This window comes from Camellia sinensis, chromosome 4, assembly GCF_055761805.1.
Source record: "Camellia sinensis isolate YWXY chromosome 4, ASM5576180v1, whole genome shotgun sequence".
Classification (NCBI taxonomy): domain Eukaryota; kingdom Viridiplantae; phylum Streptophyta; class Magnoliopsida; order Ericales; family Theaceae; genus Camellia; species Camellia sinensis.
The window spans coordinates 15,971,642-15,986,585 of record NC_138964.1 but is presented as its reverse complement, the minus strand read 5'-3'; the positions used below and the strand labels follow the sequence as shown (position 1 = coordinate 15,986,585).

The 14,944-nt window shown below is 31.5% G+C and overlaps 1 protein-coding gene across 6 annotated transcripts; it reads right to left on the bottom strand.

The window, feature by feature from the left end:
- Positions 1 to 1,017: 1,017 nt before the first annotated feature.
- Positions 1,018 to 6,987, bottom strand: LOC114268468 (ribose-phosphate pyrophosphokinase 1-like). Of its 6 annotated transcripts, none has more exons than XR_014366067.1 (8): positions 6,825 to 6,984; positions 5,119 to 5,216; positions 4,864 to 5,011; positions 4,622 to 4,699; positions 4,142 to 4,496; positions 3,257 to 3,326; positions 1,646 to 2,588; positions 1,018 to 1,471 (listed from the first exon to the last, which is right to left on the bottom strand). XR_014366067.1 is itself a non-coding variant. In XM_082924299.1 (8 exons), the coding sequence occupies exons 6-8, from the start codon at positions 4,259 to 4,261 to the stop codon at positions 2,503 to 2,505; spliced, it is 276 nt and encodes a 91-aa protein (XP_082780425.1). In that variant the 5' UTR covers positions 4,262 to 4,283; positions 4,364 to 4,496; positions 4,622 to 4,699; positions 4,864 to 5,011; positions 5,119 to 5,216; positions 6,825 to 6,987; the 3' UTR covers positions 1,018 to 2,502. The 6 variants fall into 6 exon arrangements, 4 of the variants coding, with proteins under 4 accessions (XP_082780425.1, XP_082780422.1, XP_082780424.1 ...); XM_082924299.1 differs by having other exon boundaries at positions 1,018 to 2,588; positions 4,142 to 4,283; positions 4,364 to 4,496; positions 6,825 to 6,987; XM_082924296.1 differs by having other exon boundaries at positions 1,018 to 2,588.
- Positions 6,988 to 14,944: the final 7,957 nt, after the last annotated feature.

Here is a 14,944-nt window from a genome sequence, read left to right as displayed (position 1 = left end):
TGTAACTTTCTTTAAATGGCCATTTTTACCTTTCATGTACTCCAACTTTGTTTTCAACATTTGTTTTTTTTTTTAAATAATTAATAAAAAAAAAACTGAAATCATAATTTTTTTCATGAAAACATATTTTACAAATACATTTTGACCCATTCTGGGAATTAAATTTAAAAGCAATCTACATTTCAAATTTGTGAATAAAAAAAAAAACTCAAAATGGTTAATGGCTCCTTCTACTCATTATCTTTTTTATTTATTATTTTAAAATTCTTAAGTGAAATGCATGAATACCAATCATAATAACAAATTGCAAATCATGATTCAAATAAATAAAATCATGATTAAGATTAGATAATCTTTTGGCAGAGAAGTATATAGTTATCCAAGTGAGAGATTGACACCAATTTCAATTAATTTTACCCAAAAATTTCAATTTTAAGAAAAATTCACAAAATCATTTTTCAAGTGATAATTCTTCAAAAAAAAAAAAATAATCCATTTAAACTGATAATGCTGGAGAAAATCGGGGCCCATATAATTTGAAAAAGTGAAGAGTTCCATGTCAAGTGAAAATTAAGTCTTTGAACTCTTTCGTATCCTTATCATCATTCAATCATCAATTCATTAATATGGGCCAATTCATAATTTGGGCCACTTGGGCTAATATTATGGGACACTTATCACACTGCTGGAAAGTAGGCTTTTAGCGGCGTTTAAAAAAAGCCGCTATAGGTACCAAAAACGTTGTTAATTATTTTTGTGACGTTTAGTACCAAACGCCGACGACGCGGCTGTCGCTATAACTTTATGGCGTTTGGAAAACGTCGCTGTATTAGTATAGGCGGCGTTTTTAAAAACGCCGCCAAATGTCCTACCCTAACAATACTGTGACGTCACTATGATTTTAGCGACGTTTTTAAAACGCCTTCATAGGTTTTTTTAATTTTAAAAATTCCACCCACTATAGTGGCATTTTAAAAACGCCGTCTTATCTTTCTTTTTTTTTTGGTTTTGAAATTGTGCTAATTTTATGTGATTGAACTAAAAGAACACCAATAATAAAACTAAATAACATTAATATGAAATAATAACTCCCATTCAAATAACAAATATAACATTAATTCACTTTCCCATTCAATTTAATATAGCATTAATTTTCCCACAAAATAACAAATGTAGCATTAATTTTCCCACAAAATAACATTACCCTCCTCTCTCTCTCTCTCACCACTCCCCCATTTAATACAAAAAATAAGAAGTGAACCAAAACACCCACTCTCAGATCCGAGGAAAAAAAGAAAAAATAAGAGAAATAAAAAACCAAAGGATTTTAACACAAAAAATCCTGAAAAAATTGCTGGCCCTTGGCAACTAATTCAGAAGTTGTGGTTGGATCCGATGACAATTTGGTAAAGAACTTCTTCACTTGCTCAACAAGGTTCTCATGCTTCACAGCTCCAGAAGCAACAATTACCTAGAATAGTAGCTCCAGGTAGAACACCCAATGTTTAGGACTTCAAGAAAGTAAATTGACGGCATTGAATAATTGATAGATTAATGAAGGTGAAGCCAACATGTTAACAACTAAATAGAACTAACAATAAATTATGAACAGACAAAATGCTCATAACTTTATGACACCACCTACCATTCTGGATGTAGTATAGTGTGTTGATATATACTTTTGACGATGATCTTTGGTGACTGTCCTGACAGTTTGAGCAACAAAGTGTTGTAGATCATGGAATGACAAATTATTAGGGACTTGATAGTATACATTATGATGCAAAACAAGAAACCTAAATTCTTTGGAGGGAAGCTAATCGTTGTGCAGACGTGCTAGCCAAAGCAGCTATATGTATGGATGTTGGGGATGAAACTGTGTTGACAGCCCCTCCTTCTCTGGAGTTGGCCCTAGCTAATGACAAGCAAGGAGGGAGTTTCCCTGTAGTGTCAGTTTGTAGGTTTGGCTTCGGCCCCCTTGTAATCAAAAAAAGAAAAAGAAACCTAACTTGTTTTACTTAGGCAGTGTTTGGTTTACGGATTTAAGTAGGGATTTAAAAAGAAAAAAAGAAAAGATAGGTGAAATGTGAATGAAATATAGTTACATTTCACATACTTTTTTCTTTTCCCTTTCCAAATTGCTACCCAAATCTATGATCCAAGCACAGCCTTAAGAGATCCCTAATAAAACATTGAACTAGATGATATAGATAGTTCCCCATCTATGTACCATTCACTAAAACCAGAAACTTCTTAATAAGTAGAAAAATTATATAAAAATAAAATAAAAATCCTGGCATCCTGCCCCCATTCACATGAAAATCAGGAAATGGCACCTCAAAAGTCACAACCCAACACCTCTTAATTTCCCCTTTCTCCAAAGTAATGAAGAAACGGAACTTCGATCAAAATGTATAATGATCAAATTTGGAAAAACACAGAAATTTTTGGGCATGCATTTAGAGAGATCAAAGCAAAGATCAAACACCATAGATGAAGCCATTACCTAAAAACAGCATGAGTGCTGCAAGCATGGACTTCCCTGGCCCCCTCCTCATGTAACAGAGCTGCACCTTTTGCAATAGTACCTACAACCCAGCAGCCATGTACTAGTTAACTACAATAAGTCGAAGACTGTATTTACAATCTAAAAAAAAAAAAACACCTTTGTGCTTTTTTTCAAACCTCTTGAGGAAGCAGAATAACACTCGGTTATTTATTGGAAACAACAAAATATAGAAAGTACCTCACATTGCCTAGACTGTAATGTAAGCTCAAGTCCAATCCGAAGGACATGATCATATTTGAGACCCAAAATTTAAAGCAAAGTGGAGAGCAAGATGCATAACAACTAGACATGATAACAAACGATCATGCCCTTACAAAAAGTTGTTTTCATAATATGTGATATTCTTATGGCTGTATATATACAAACATATTACACTAAACCAAAGATAGGTTGTTCTTAAAAATAAAATAACATAAGATATGAATGAAAAACGTGAGAGAGGGAACCAAGGATGGACAATTAGTATTAACCAGCCTTAAATGCAAATGTAGTCTAGAAATTTTGGAGCATAAAGTGGTAGGATATTTGCTCATGATGGATAACACTTGGAAATTGAAATTAATAACTCGCCATGAAAATAGCGTGATAAACTAAGTTTCTTTTTCTTTGAATTTTCACTTTTTGAAATCACTTCCTAATTAATGGCCTATAAGCTAGATTTTTTTACATCTAGATGACTTAACTCACCAGCAGTGTCAATCATGTCATCCACCATTACTGCAACTTTTCCTTTAACATCACCAATGAGATTCATCACCTGAACAATAGCATTTAAAATAATGGACATTAAGAAAATTTCATGAAAAAGAATAACAAACAATGAGCTGCAACAATTCTTTCCATTGATATCACAACTCTTAACTGTAATAATCGATCAAATACCTGCACTTTAAAAAGGACAAAGCACAACTGTTCAATCAAATCATGGTCTATCTTACAACAGGATCATTATGGTTTTGACAAAAAAAAAAGTAGTCCAACATCAATGATGTAACTCATTAGCAAGTGATTGTACTAAAATAATAATCAGTTTACATAGCATAAAATGCTTTCCAACACAAATGATCGTACATAATTCCAATTTCCTGTTAACTAGTATAAAACATTTTGAAGTACAAAACCCAGCTAAAAAATGTTTGAGTTTAACAGGACATTGAGCTTCTTTCAATGGTTCCTGACATCAGCCAGCTCCAAAGCCCCAGTTTCAAGCATACTGTTCAGGGTAAAGAACTGCAGAAGGCTGACATAAACACTCCTAAGATGGCTCACAATTAGACAACTCATATTTTTCTTGCATACGGATTACATCTCATAGATAGATAGATATACCTTTAGTATCTAACATCTAATATCATGCCTGCGCCTGTGTAATGTGTACTTATATATACTAGAGGGCATTGGAAGACCCTCTCTATGATCTATCTAGCAACAATATCTAAGGATACCTTGAGACAAATCCCAAACAAAATTATTTAATGGAATACAATTATATAAGTAAGCAAGTCACCCAAACCCTTAAAAAAGGATCCTAGAGAAAGCAAGACAGAAAAAAATCATTGTAAAATCTAGTACCTCAGCAAGATTGTGCCCATACCGTCTTTTATCCACAATGGCTAAAGGCGCATCAGATAATTTTTTTGCAAAAGCACGTGCTCTGGCCACCCCTCCAACATCAGGTGAGACCACGACCATATCATTAGAGCAAATCGTCTTGCTAGCAAGATAATCAAGAATCACAGGCTAGTGCATGCAAAAGAAAAAATAATTAGAGACTAAATAAATAAACAATAATACCAGCAGTGGTTGTCCCATCTTTCTTAAATGTAGGCTTTAGTTTTGCCAAGTCTGATATCGTTGCGTTTGGCCAAATTCCATCATCAACTGAGATCGTCATGGGTTTCTCATCTCCAGTTTTTAGATCAACAATCTTTTTAAAGAAAGTATATACATATCAGAGCACAAATTTGTACCATACACAAACTTGGAAACAGTGAATGAGCAGTTGAAATTTGGTATCACAATCTTACTGAAACTGCAATAAAAATGTTGTACCTAGGTATCCACGGGGATTATTTCCTCTTTAAATTTACCAGAGGCAGTTGCAGCAGCAGCCTTCCTATGTGACTCAACCTAACAACATAGGTCAAGGAAATCAATAACGTGAGTAGTGTGACAACATTAGAAAATAAACAAATTGACAGATCATATATTTTAAACAATAAATAAAGAACAGATGAGGCATCAAGATTGCTGACATATATCCAAGCCATTTTCCAATAATAGATGACCCTTACCAATATCATAAAATCCAGCATTGCTAATAAGTTGGTGAAAACAAACTTGGTTAGTGTACGCATTGCTGCATTTGAAGATCCCTTTAACAATCTGACTAGTCCCACCTGCAATTGCCACACTGTTTGTGGGCAGTTTTCTCTAGTATAACTGATTTGGATATATGAGATTTTGAGGGCTGGTTTGGTAAACCAAAGAAAACATATGTTTTCAAAGCTGATAAGGATAAGCAGCAAAGCTAGTAATTAAGAGCTTACCATTACACTGGCTAATTGTTGAAGTCTGCACATTACAAGCAGCAGGGAGTGCTAGAGCTAGAGTTTAATTTATAGCAACGCTGAGGGAAGCACCACCACTAAGCAATGAGCAAAGGCAAGGACGAGAATTACAAAGAAGAGAAATCTAAAAAGAACACAGGGATCTATATATATACACAAATTGAAACATTGTTTTCATAGATTACAAAGATTAACAAACAAAATGAATGAGAAAGTCAATTATTAGAACACATGGCCACCATGATCTTGACCGATATCACAAAGCATCAAATCAAAAGAAAAAGTAGAAACACTAAACTTTTACGAAAAGAAAAAGTAAAAATAATGAAAGAAAATATAAGGAAAAGGGAAATTTCAACATTGCCACATAAAAGCTTTTTTTTTTAAATCAAATCAGAGCCATCATCTAGATATTCCACATCACATGCATTGAGCAGTGGCAAGCTAAAAGCAAATATATTTTAGCCATTCAAAGGTCAACTAGAATTGTCAACTAAGTTGGTCAACCAAAATTAAGGTAGGACACCTCGATTGTAATTTAGTCGTTCCGATAAGAAATAATCACTTAAATTGCAAATTGATTGTAATTTAATCGTTCTTGTTTCTACTTGTGAAGATTAAGCCAAAACTGAAGAATCCTGGTTGTTCCCTATCAACCATGCAATGATAATTATGGTCAAACATGGCTATTTAAGCACAATCCTATAGGAATATAAATAGAACATAGGAATTAACACAGTGTAAAGCTATAGCATTGAATATTTTTGAAATGGAATTACCTCAACATTTCTTAAGTTGAGTGCGCTATCAACATCATCTGTTGTCAACATTTCTTAGCACTGAATATATATATTAATTATGGGTCCTTGTGAATGTTGACTTGGTGTTGTGTAAGATAACTCGTCACGGTTTTCTTCAAATGAAACTAGAAAATTTAGGAGCCCTTTCACAAAATAAAATTATAGGGCAGATTAGTAGTATTGCAAACTGTGAGCAGCTAAAATTTTTAGAATTAAAGATGTTTGTCATTCTATGTTAAAATTTAAAATCACAATGGATTAAACTTATCAACTATTCAACATAGTCAGCTACACTCTGCTTGAAATTTTAAGTGGTAGCTAATGTACATTACCAAATGCGGTTATGAATATATCACTAAAATCTCAGTTAAAACCACTTAATGGGTTTACAAAAAGAACCATACACAAATACAAAGGAAAATGTTCTTCCATTATATTAAAATGCTACACTTAAAATTTGTACAAAAACTCAATTTACCACTTGATGTGACACCCACATCAACCTGTGTTTTAAAAAGAAGGCAGTTACTGACATGCCAGATCATTTTGCAAGTTTTCTTCATACGTATAGCATTACATGCACTTTTTACAGCTCATGGTCAAAGTAGGAAATAGAATAAGTTTACAGTTAATAATTTATACCAACAGGAAGAAGCCAAATGTGTAGTGTCACAAGCAAAGATAAATGAATTTCAATATAACGGTTCAAATAAATAAAACCACTTTCCTCTTTGTCATTTGACACACTACTATTAGACCTTGAATCAACATCAAGCCAATCCTCAAGAAGTATAGAATCTACTATGGTAAACAACAGAAAATGGAGACAGAGATCATTAAGATAAAAGGTACACTCATTAAGATAAAAGGTACTATATGTAATACCTTGCTCGGAAGATATGCTATCCAAGTTAACACAGAACCAGTGGTCTCATGCCCAGAAACTAACATTGACAAAAGGTCATCTTGTAATTGTATGCTTGATACCTGCAACACAGTGGCACAAATGTAGAAACAAAGACCAAAACAATAAGAGCAAAACCTTGCATGTCAATTTAAATGTGAAAAAGCCCATTAAACTGAAAAAAAATATGTTATCAACCCAATCAAGCACAAGCATAACCAAATTTGGATGGCAAGATTAACTATTTTTTAGTTTATTTTTGACAAGTATGCCAAGCTTAACTATCAAACATCGCAAAACATGAAATACTGAAAAATGAGGGCACACTAAAATCAAATGCTTGACTTCATTCCATTTCATTTTTGTCTACTTTGGGGTGTCAAATCTGGGATCAAACAGAAATTTGGGTTTGATAGCATTGCACAGACCGTGTTTTCATAGTGTTGTGGCTACAAACATAAGCGCTCAGTTATGCTAGAATCTAAAGCACAAGAAAATTTTTGTAGTAGTCTTAATTTTAATGAAAAAGAAAATAAATACAAGCCTAGAGAGCAGATTATCTGTGCAACTCCACAAGCATAGGAGACCAACTACTTTCAGCTTGTCATTAGAATGAAGGAAAAATCCATATGCTACATAAAGCCCCAAAACAATTTGACTATATGCTCATTCACACTGAAATAAACTAAATGTATTCTTTCAACCCTTGATTTTAATTTTAAAGAGAAAAAATAAAAAGGAAGAGATCACCAAACAGAAGAAGGGGAAAAGGTAACAACAGCACCTTATGATTTCAGGTAAGCTAAAAATTGACATAGTGGAGGGGGGAAATGTAACTAAGATTTCAGGTAAGCTACACAGTGACATAATGGGGGGGGAAACGAAGAAACCAAACATTTATATATATATATATATATACACACACACAACACAAATAAGCAATAGATCTCAATAACCAAATCAAGAGAGATGGGAAGGAAGAGCTTGAGAGAGAGAGAGAGAGAGAAATCAATACCTCGCGGTGAAGCTTCGAAATCAAGAGAGAGAACTTCAAATCGAAATCGCTCTGAGATGAATTTCAAAATCGCAATCGCTCTGAGACCGATCTGAGAAATCGAAGCACAGCCTCTCCTGAGATCACTTCCTCTGCGATCGAAACCAACCCCTCTTCTCTCTTCGCAATCTCCTAGAGCTTTAGAGCTTCAGAGCTTCAGATCGATATCGCAGAGAACAAAGGATGAATATATAGAGAGAGAGGGAGAGAGAGAGAGAGAGAGAGAGAGAATCACCGAAACATAGATTTTGAAATCGAAATCGAATTCGAGAGGGAGAACTTCGATTAGGGCTACAACGAGAGATGAGTCAATCCGTGAGAGATGAATCGATCCGTTGAGACTGTTTAGAGAGAGAGTGAGAGAGAACGAGACAGACTAATGAGTAAGTGAGAGGTTAGGGCTACAAAATGTATTTATATTTGATATTCACCGCTCGCCCATTGGAGAGAGAGAGACATTCGAAGTCGTTTTCAAGCGCCTTTGGTTACTGAGACGGTGTCGTTTTGATTTTAAAAAAAGCGACGTTTGAAAAACGCCGTTAAATATTATCAAACTGTGGTGTTTAATAAAACGCCGTTAAATGAATGTCACCAAAACTCATTTTTCTTGTAGTGTCAGTAATCAATAAAATTTAAAATTTATCTACTCCTAAAACAGAACACTTGTATCAATTAGTCATATATATTTTTAATTATTACCAAAAAATTATTCTTTTTTTTAAATAAATTTAAAAATGCTGCTACATCCTATCACTACCGAACTTCCGTCAAACAGTCACTAGAAACTCATCGGAATGTTTAACATCACCATGAAATCGTCGGAGTATCATTGGAAGTTCACCGGAGTATTGCCAGAATATTCCGAATGTCACTGGAAGTCGTCGGAATGTCCAGAACGTTAATTGGACGTCAAGAATATCGTCGGAGACTTACCAAAACGTCCAGAATATTGCCCAAAAAAGAATAAATAAAGAAATTAGAGTAAAAAAATATAGCAAAATGTACTAAATATTGAATAAAAAAAAAGAAAAAAAGAAAGAGAAAAACCATAATGACAATAAATAGTAATAATGGGGAAAAACATATTTCTTCAATTTTTGTAGGGTTTAAGCATATAATCTTCAATATTGATCAAACTGAAAAACAAGTTTTAAAATAGTAAAACATTACAGTTTCAAAGTATGATTTTATTAAGCATTTATCCTTATTAATCAAACTAGTAAACATGTTATGAAATCATAAAATTTTATTGTTCTAAAGAATGTTATAAAACTGCAAACTTTTGCAGTTTTAAAGCATGATTCATTTCAAAAAAAAAAATTGAAATAGTAAAATTTAGTAGTTTTTACCGCCTGTAACTAAAACTCGAAAACAACTTGTTTAGAATTTAAAAAATTTCTTTATTAAAACAAAAAAGTAGAAATGTGTAGCAGAGCAAATGTAGGAAAATTGAGAGAACAAAGGAGATAAACAAATACAGAGAGCATGTTGTACTCTAGTAATTATTTTTTGTTTAGATCTAGTTGGATCTGATGTAGATCTGAGTAGATTTACATCAGATTTTAGTAGATCTACTCATCTTTTTCACTAGAAACTCATCTCTTTCGTCGTCGGTGAAGGTGAAGTAAGGAGTCGGTGGTCGATAGTCGATAGTTGCCAATGAACTCCAATCAATGGTGGTCATTAGTCGCCAGTGATTATATATTAGAAAGAGAAAGAGAAGTAAGGTGTGATCGTCAGTCGTCGAAAATCAAGAAGAGAAAGAGGCATAGAAGAACAAATGCGCAGAGAAGAACGAAGAAGAAAAATACTTAGTGGACTTCTAAGAATATCCAAAAGGTTATGGGACTAAATAAACTTTTCAAATAAGACTTCTGGGTAATTTGCCTATTTATTTACTAATTGGCCTAAGGAAAAAAACAAAAACAAAAAACAAGGAAACATTTCTCACTAATTTATTTAGTGTCATTTTTGGATTAAGTTTTCTAAACAAAATTTAAAAATAAAAATAAGCGTGATAAAAATAAATATCAAAGAGATTGTTTTAAATTTTTAAAAGTTATTTCAATCCTTAAAAAAAAAAATTATATATAAAAATAATGAGCATTTTCATTTGAAGGAACCTCCGCACCACAAAAAACTATGGCCCCATTTGGTAGAGTTGTTAAAAAGTGATTATAGATTATAGCTTAACAGATTATAACTTAACAGATTATAGCTTATAGCTGTGAACATAAGCTGTTAACTTGTTTAGTGCAGCTGTGAGATTATGAATTTAAGCAGCAGAGTAATGTTTGGTTAATAAGTTGTAAAATAACTTTTTACTGTATAATTATCTTTTCTGGCCTTATATGATATAAAAATGATTATTTTGTCATTTTTTTCAGTTTTAATTTTAAAAAAATTATTTCATTAATAAAAGTTAATATAATTAGTATTAATTAGTATCAATTAATATAAAAATTGATACATTTGATAAAAATGTAATGGAAGTATTATTGTCACAATTTTTTTCCATTATAAATTAATTAGTATCAATTAATTTCTTAATTAGTGTCAATTAATATTAAAATTATTAATTAGTATCAATTAATGGCTTAATTGGTCTCAATTAATACTAAAATTATTAATCAGTATAAATTGATATTGATAATTAATTTTTATTAGTATCAATTAATATTAATAATCAATAATTGTTATTAATTAGTGTCAATTAATAATTAATTCATTACAAAAGTATACAATATTAATTTATTAATAATTAATACCAATTAATATTGATTTTTTAATTAATATTGATTTTTCTTTTTCTTCAAAAATATATAATTTTTTATTTTTTAATTAATATAAAAATATGCAATATGAATTTATTAATAATTAATACCAATTAATATTTATTTTTTAATTAATATTGATTTTTTTTTCTTTTTCTTCAGAAATATACAATTTTTTCTTTTTTAATTCATATTAATATTTGGGTATTGACAAGGGCATTTAAGTAATTTTATCCCCTCACACCAGCTGCGCTCTTAAGTCGAAAATTTAAATACTCCCTGACTAGCTTTTGAGATAAGCTGAGAAATAGCTTGATTTAAGTTATAAGCTGGTTAACTTAAGCTGCACCAAACAAAATATTTTAACTTAAATTAAGGTAAAAGTTGAAATAAGCAGCTTATAAACCCTACCAAACAAGCCTTATACAAAGAAAACTATCACTAAAACACACTTTGAGTGGAATCCGCCTCACCTTTAAAATAAAAAAAGAATTATTACATTTTTGTTATCACCAAATTTATTATTTTTATTTTTTTAATTTTTTTTTGGGCACTCAAATCAAAGATTTTTATTTTTGAAACTATTGCTCAAGCTTAAGTAATTGTTTGGGATGTGGTATATAAGTGTAATTTTTTACTTTTTGATTAAAAAAATAGAAAAAAAATGCAAGTTTGGAATAATTTTTTAATTTTTTATGAAAAGATGTGTAATAAAATAATATAATAAAATCAAAATGATCATTTTAACCTTTTGACTTTTTGTATAATTGAATTCAAAGGGTAAAATAATGATTTTGCCCTAATGGCTTCCCCCCACAAGCTACGGGAAATTCTATTTCCGCACACTTAATTATCTCAATTCATATTATTTCTCAATACACACGTTTTATAATTTAATTATTAATTTTTTTTTCTCAATCCACACACTAAATGTATCAATTATATCATTCACTTATACCATTATACACACATCTCTTCAACTCTCATTCCCTCCTTCAAAATTTTGGCTATTCAAATCAAACCTATCCTTTAATCCAAACTTGTTCAATTTCTCAGCAGATTTCGATCGTTCTTCATCACAATTCCCATCAGAAATGGTGCTTCCTCTCCTCTTTCGTCCACTTGATTAATTAGGCCTTAGACTTAAATCCATCACTGATAGTGCAATAGAGTTGTCATTACACTTTTCTTGCATTCTCCCCGAGCTCTCTGACGGTGATTCTTTTCTGTGCCTTTCGGGCTTGGATATCCAATGTTGATAAATAAATAAAAAATCCTCAACCCAATTCTTCAATCTTCTTCGTTAATTTCAGTTCTTCAACCCAATTTTTCAATTATAAACCAAAGAGCATTTTATGTTGATAAGAAGATAAACAAAAAAATAATCAATCATAAACCAAAGAATAGAACACATTCACTGTTTTTTTGAGGACTGTGTTTCACTAATTAACAATCCTCAACCCAGTTCTTCAATCATTTTAGTTAATTTCAGTAGAATCCAAAAAAAAAAAAAAAAATTGCAGTCTCTCTCAGTAATGTGTCAATAATGGAAAAACTAGGGTTTACTTTTTTTTTAACTCAAAATATGTACATTGAGATTTTTTTGTTCTTAAAATATGTGTATAGAGAATTTTTTCATATAATAGTATGGATATTACTAGATATCTATTATAGTCATTTTTATTTAGGATATAATTGTCATTAAATTAATATTTCATTAAATGTATGCCCTGAGCTAACTAGGTGTGTAGAAATAGAATTTTCCACAAGCTACTCTTGAATAGTATAGACTTTTTAGTTTTCTTAATAACTTTTAGGGAACTTACCAATAAGTCTCATATACAAAGTTCAAGACCCATCTAATCCTCAAACAAAACACTTGCACTAATTAGTCCTACACATTTTTAATTGTTACCAAAAAATTCTATTTTTTTTTTAATTTAAAGACACTATTATATCTTACTACCGTCGGATTTCCGTCAAACGGTTACCGGAGACTCGTCAGAATGTTCAACATCACCGGAAATTCGCCAGAGTATCGCCGGAAGTTCACCGGAGTATTAAGAACATTAATAGAAGTCGCCGGAATGTTCAGAAAGTTCACTGGACATTAAGAACATCACTGGAGACTCACCGGGATGTCTAGAATATTGCCAGAAAAAAATAAATAAATGAAGAAATTAGAGCAAAAAAAATATAGCAAATGTGTTAAATATTGATAAACTAAAAGAAAAAAAAATGAAACGACAAAAACAACAACAATGGGAAAAACATATGCTATTTTTTAATTTTTATAAGGTTTAAGCAAATAATCTCCAATATTGATCAAACTAAAAGTAAGTTTTGAAACTGTAAAATGTTACAATTTCAAAGCAAAAATATATTAAGCATTTATCCTTATTAATCAAACTAAAAAACATGTTATAAAACTGTAAAATTTTACAGTTCTAAAGAATGTTATGAAACTGCAAAATTTTACAGTTTTATACCATGATTCATTCCAGCACCAAAAAAATTTCAAACTGCAAAATTTTACAATTTTCACCGGCTGTACTTAAAACTCGAAAACTACTTGTTCAGAACTTGAAAATTTTCTCCATTAGAACATAAAAAGAGAAGTGTATAGTAGAGAAAATGTAAAAAACAATAAAAGATCGTAGGAGAAAGGCGGATATAGAGAGAGAATTGTACTCCGGTAACTATTTTTTGTTTAGATCTAGCCAGATCTGATGTAGATCTACTCGTCTTCTTCGTCAGAAATATATCTTATTCGCCGTCGGTGAGAGTGAAGTCACGAGTTGATTTCGATGGTTGATAGTTACCGGTGAACCCCGATCAATGGAGAAAGACGTGATCACTGGTCATCGTCCATGACAAAGAAGATGAGAGAAAAATGCAGAAAAAAAGAGAGAGAGGAAAACGTAAAGAGTGAGGCAAAAAGCAGAGAGAGAGAGAGAGAGGAAAGTAGGACTTATGGGTCTACTCAAAAAGTTGTTGAATTAAATAGTGTACACATATTTCAAATAGAACCTGTGGGTAATTTTCCCATAACTTTTTGACTTTTTTAGTTTATCCCAAACGAAGCCTAAATCTTTTTGGGCCAAAAGTACATTATTTATCCAAAATGATAACTATTTGTTTAAAAGCTTGTTAATGTGTTTATCTATTCAAATGGTACTTACATGTACACACATCACTAATCTATTCAAGTGTCTTCAACTATTTGTTTAAATATTTATGCGTGTCATTTATCTATTTATTTATCATTTTAATGTCACCTACATATTCACCTCACCGTCATCAGTTGAAGCCAATGGCTATTGTCGATTGCCAGCAACTTTCTGACAATTTTTTTGATAACTTTTCAACGTGTGTCCAGGTATCGTTATCACTAAAAAGTATTATACTTCTAACTAAATAGGGAAATTCTACTATACGCCACTTTAAAAAGAATATATCATATGCACCTCTAGTTATACTATTTTCTTCTTCAGTTATAACTAATAGTTCTTTAATTATGCATCATATTATGTTTAATTATGATATTTTTTATTTTTTTTAATTATGATTCAAAAAATTAATCTTTTTTTTTTTATAAAGTTGTAAGGCCATATGATACATATTGTTCAAGCTTTATATATATATATATATATACACACACACACATAATCAAAAAAAATCCTCAGAAGTTCAGAATCAATCCAAACATAATACCAGTCTCGAAGCTGTGGACTCCTTGCTTGAAGTTCTTAGACTCCAAGGCCCTGTTTGTTATCTGCTATCACAGTCCACTCCAGACTGTGATAGATGAACAATGAACAAAGCTTCCGTTTGTTTTGATTTTGGAGGTCCAGATTAGTAGTTCGAAGGAACTATGATGGGCCTTTGGCGAGGGTATTAGTAATCCGGAGTGAGAGATGGTATTAGCAAACTAGTCCGTTCGGATTGGGTGTTACCGGACGTCCGCCTGGTCAACCGGCTGGTCAACTAGTCAACGCAATTTTATTTATTTTATTTTTTTTTACTTCTTGGGCATTTTTTTTAAAACATTAATGTTTAATATTTTTATATTTTTTGTTAAGTAAAAATCATAATTTTATTTGTTTTATTATTTTATATTTATTTTATATAAAAAATAATTTAACAATCCCCCCACTAATAAAACAAACACAATTTTACTAATCCCCTCACTATGAATACAAACACAATTTTACTAATCCCCTCACTATTAGGCCTCGTTGGGAACTCTCCATTTTAGTCAAAAAGTCAAAAA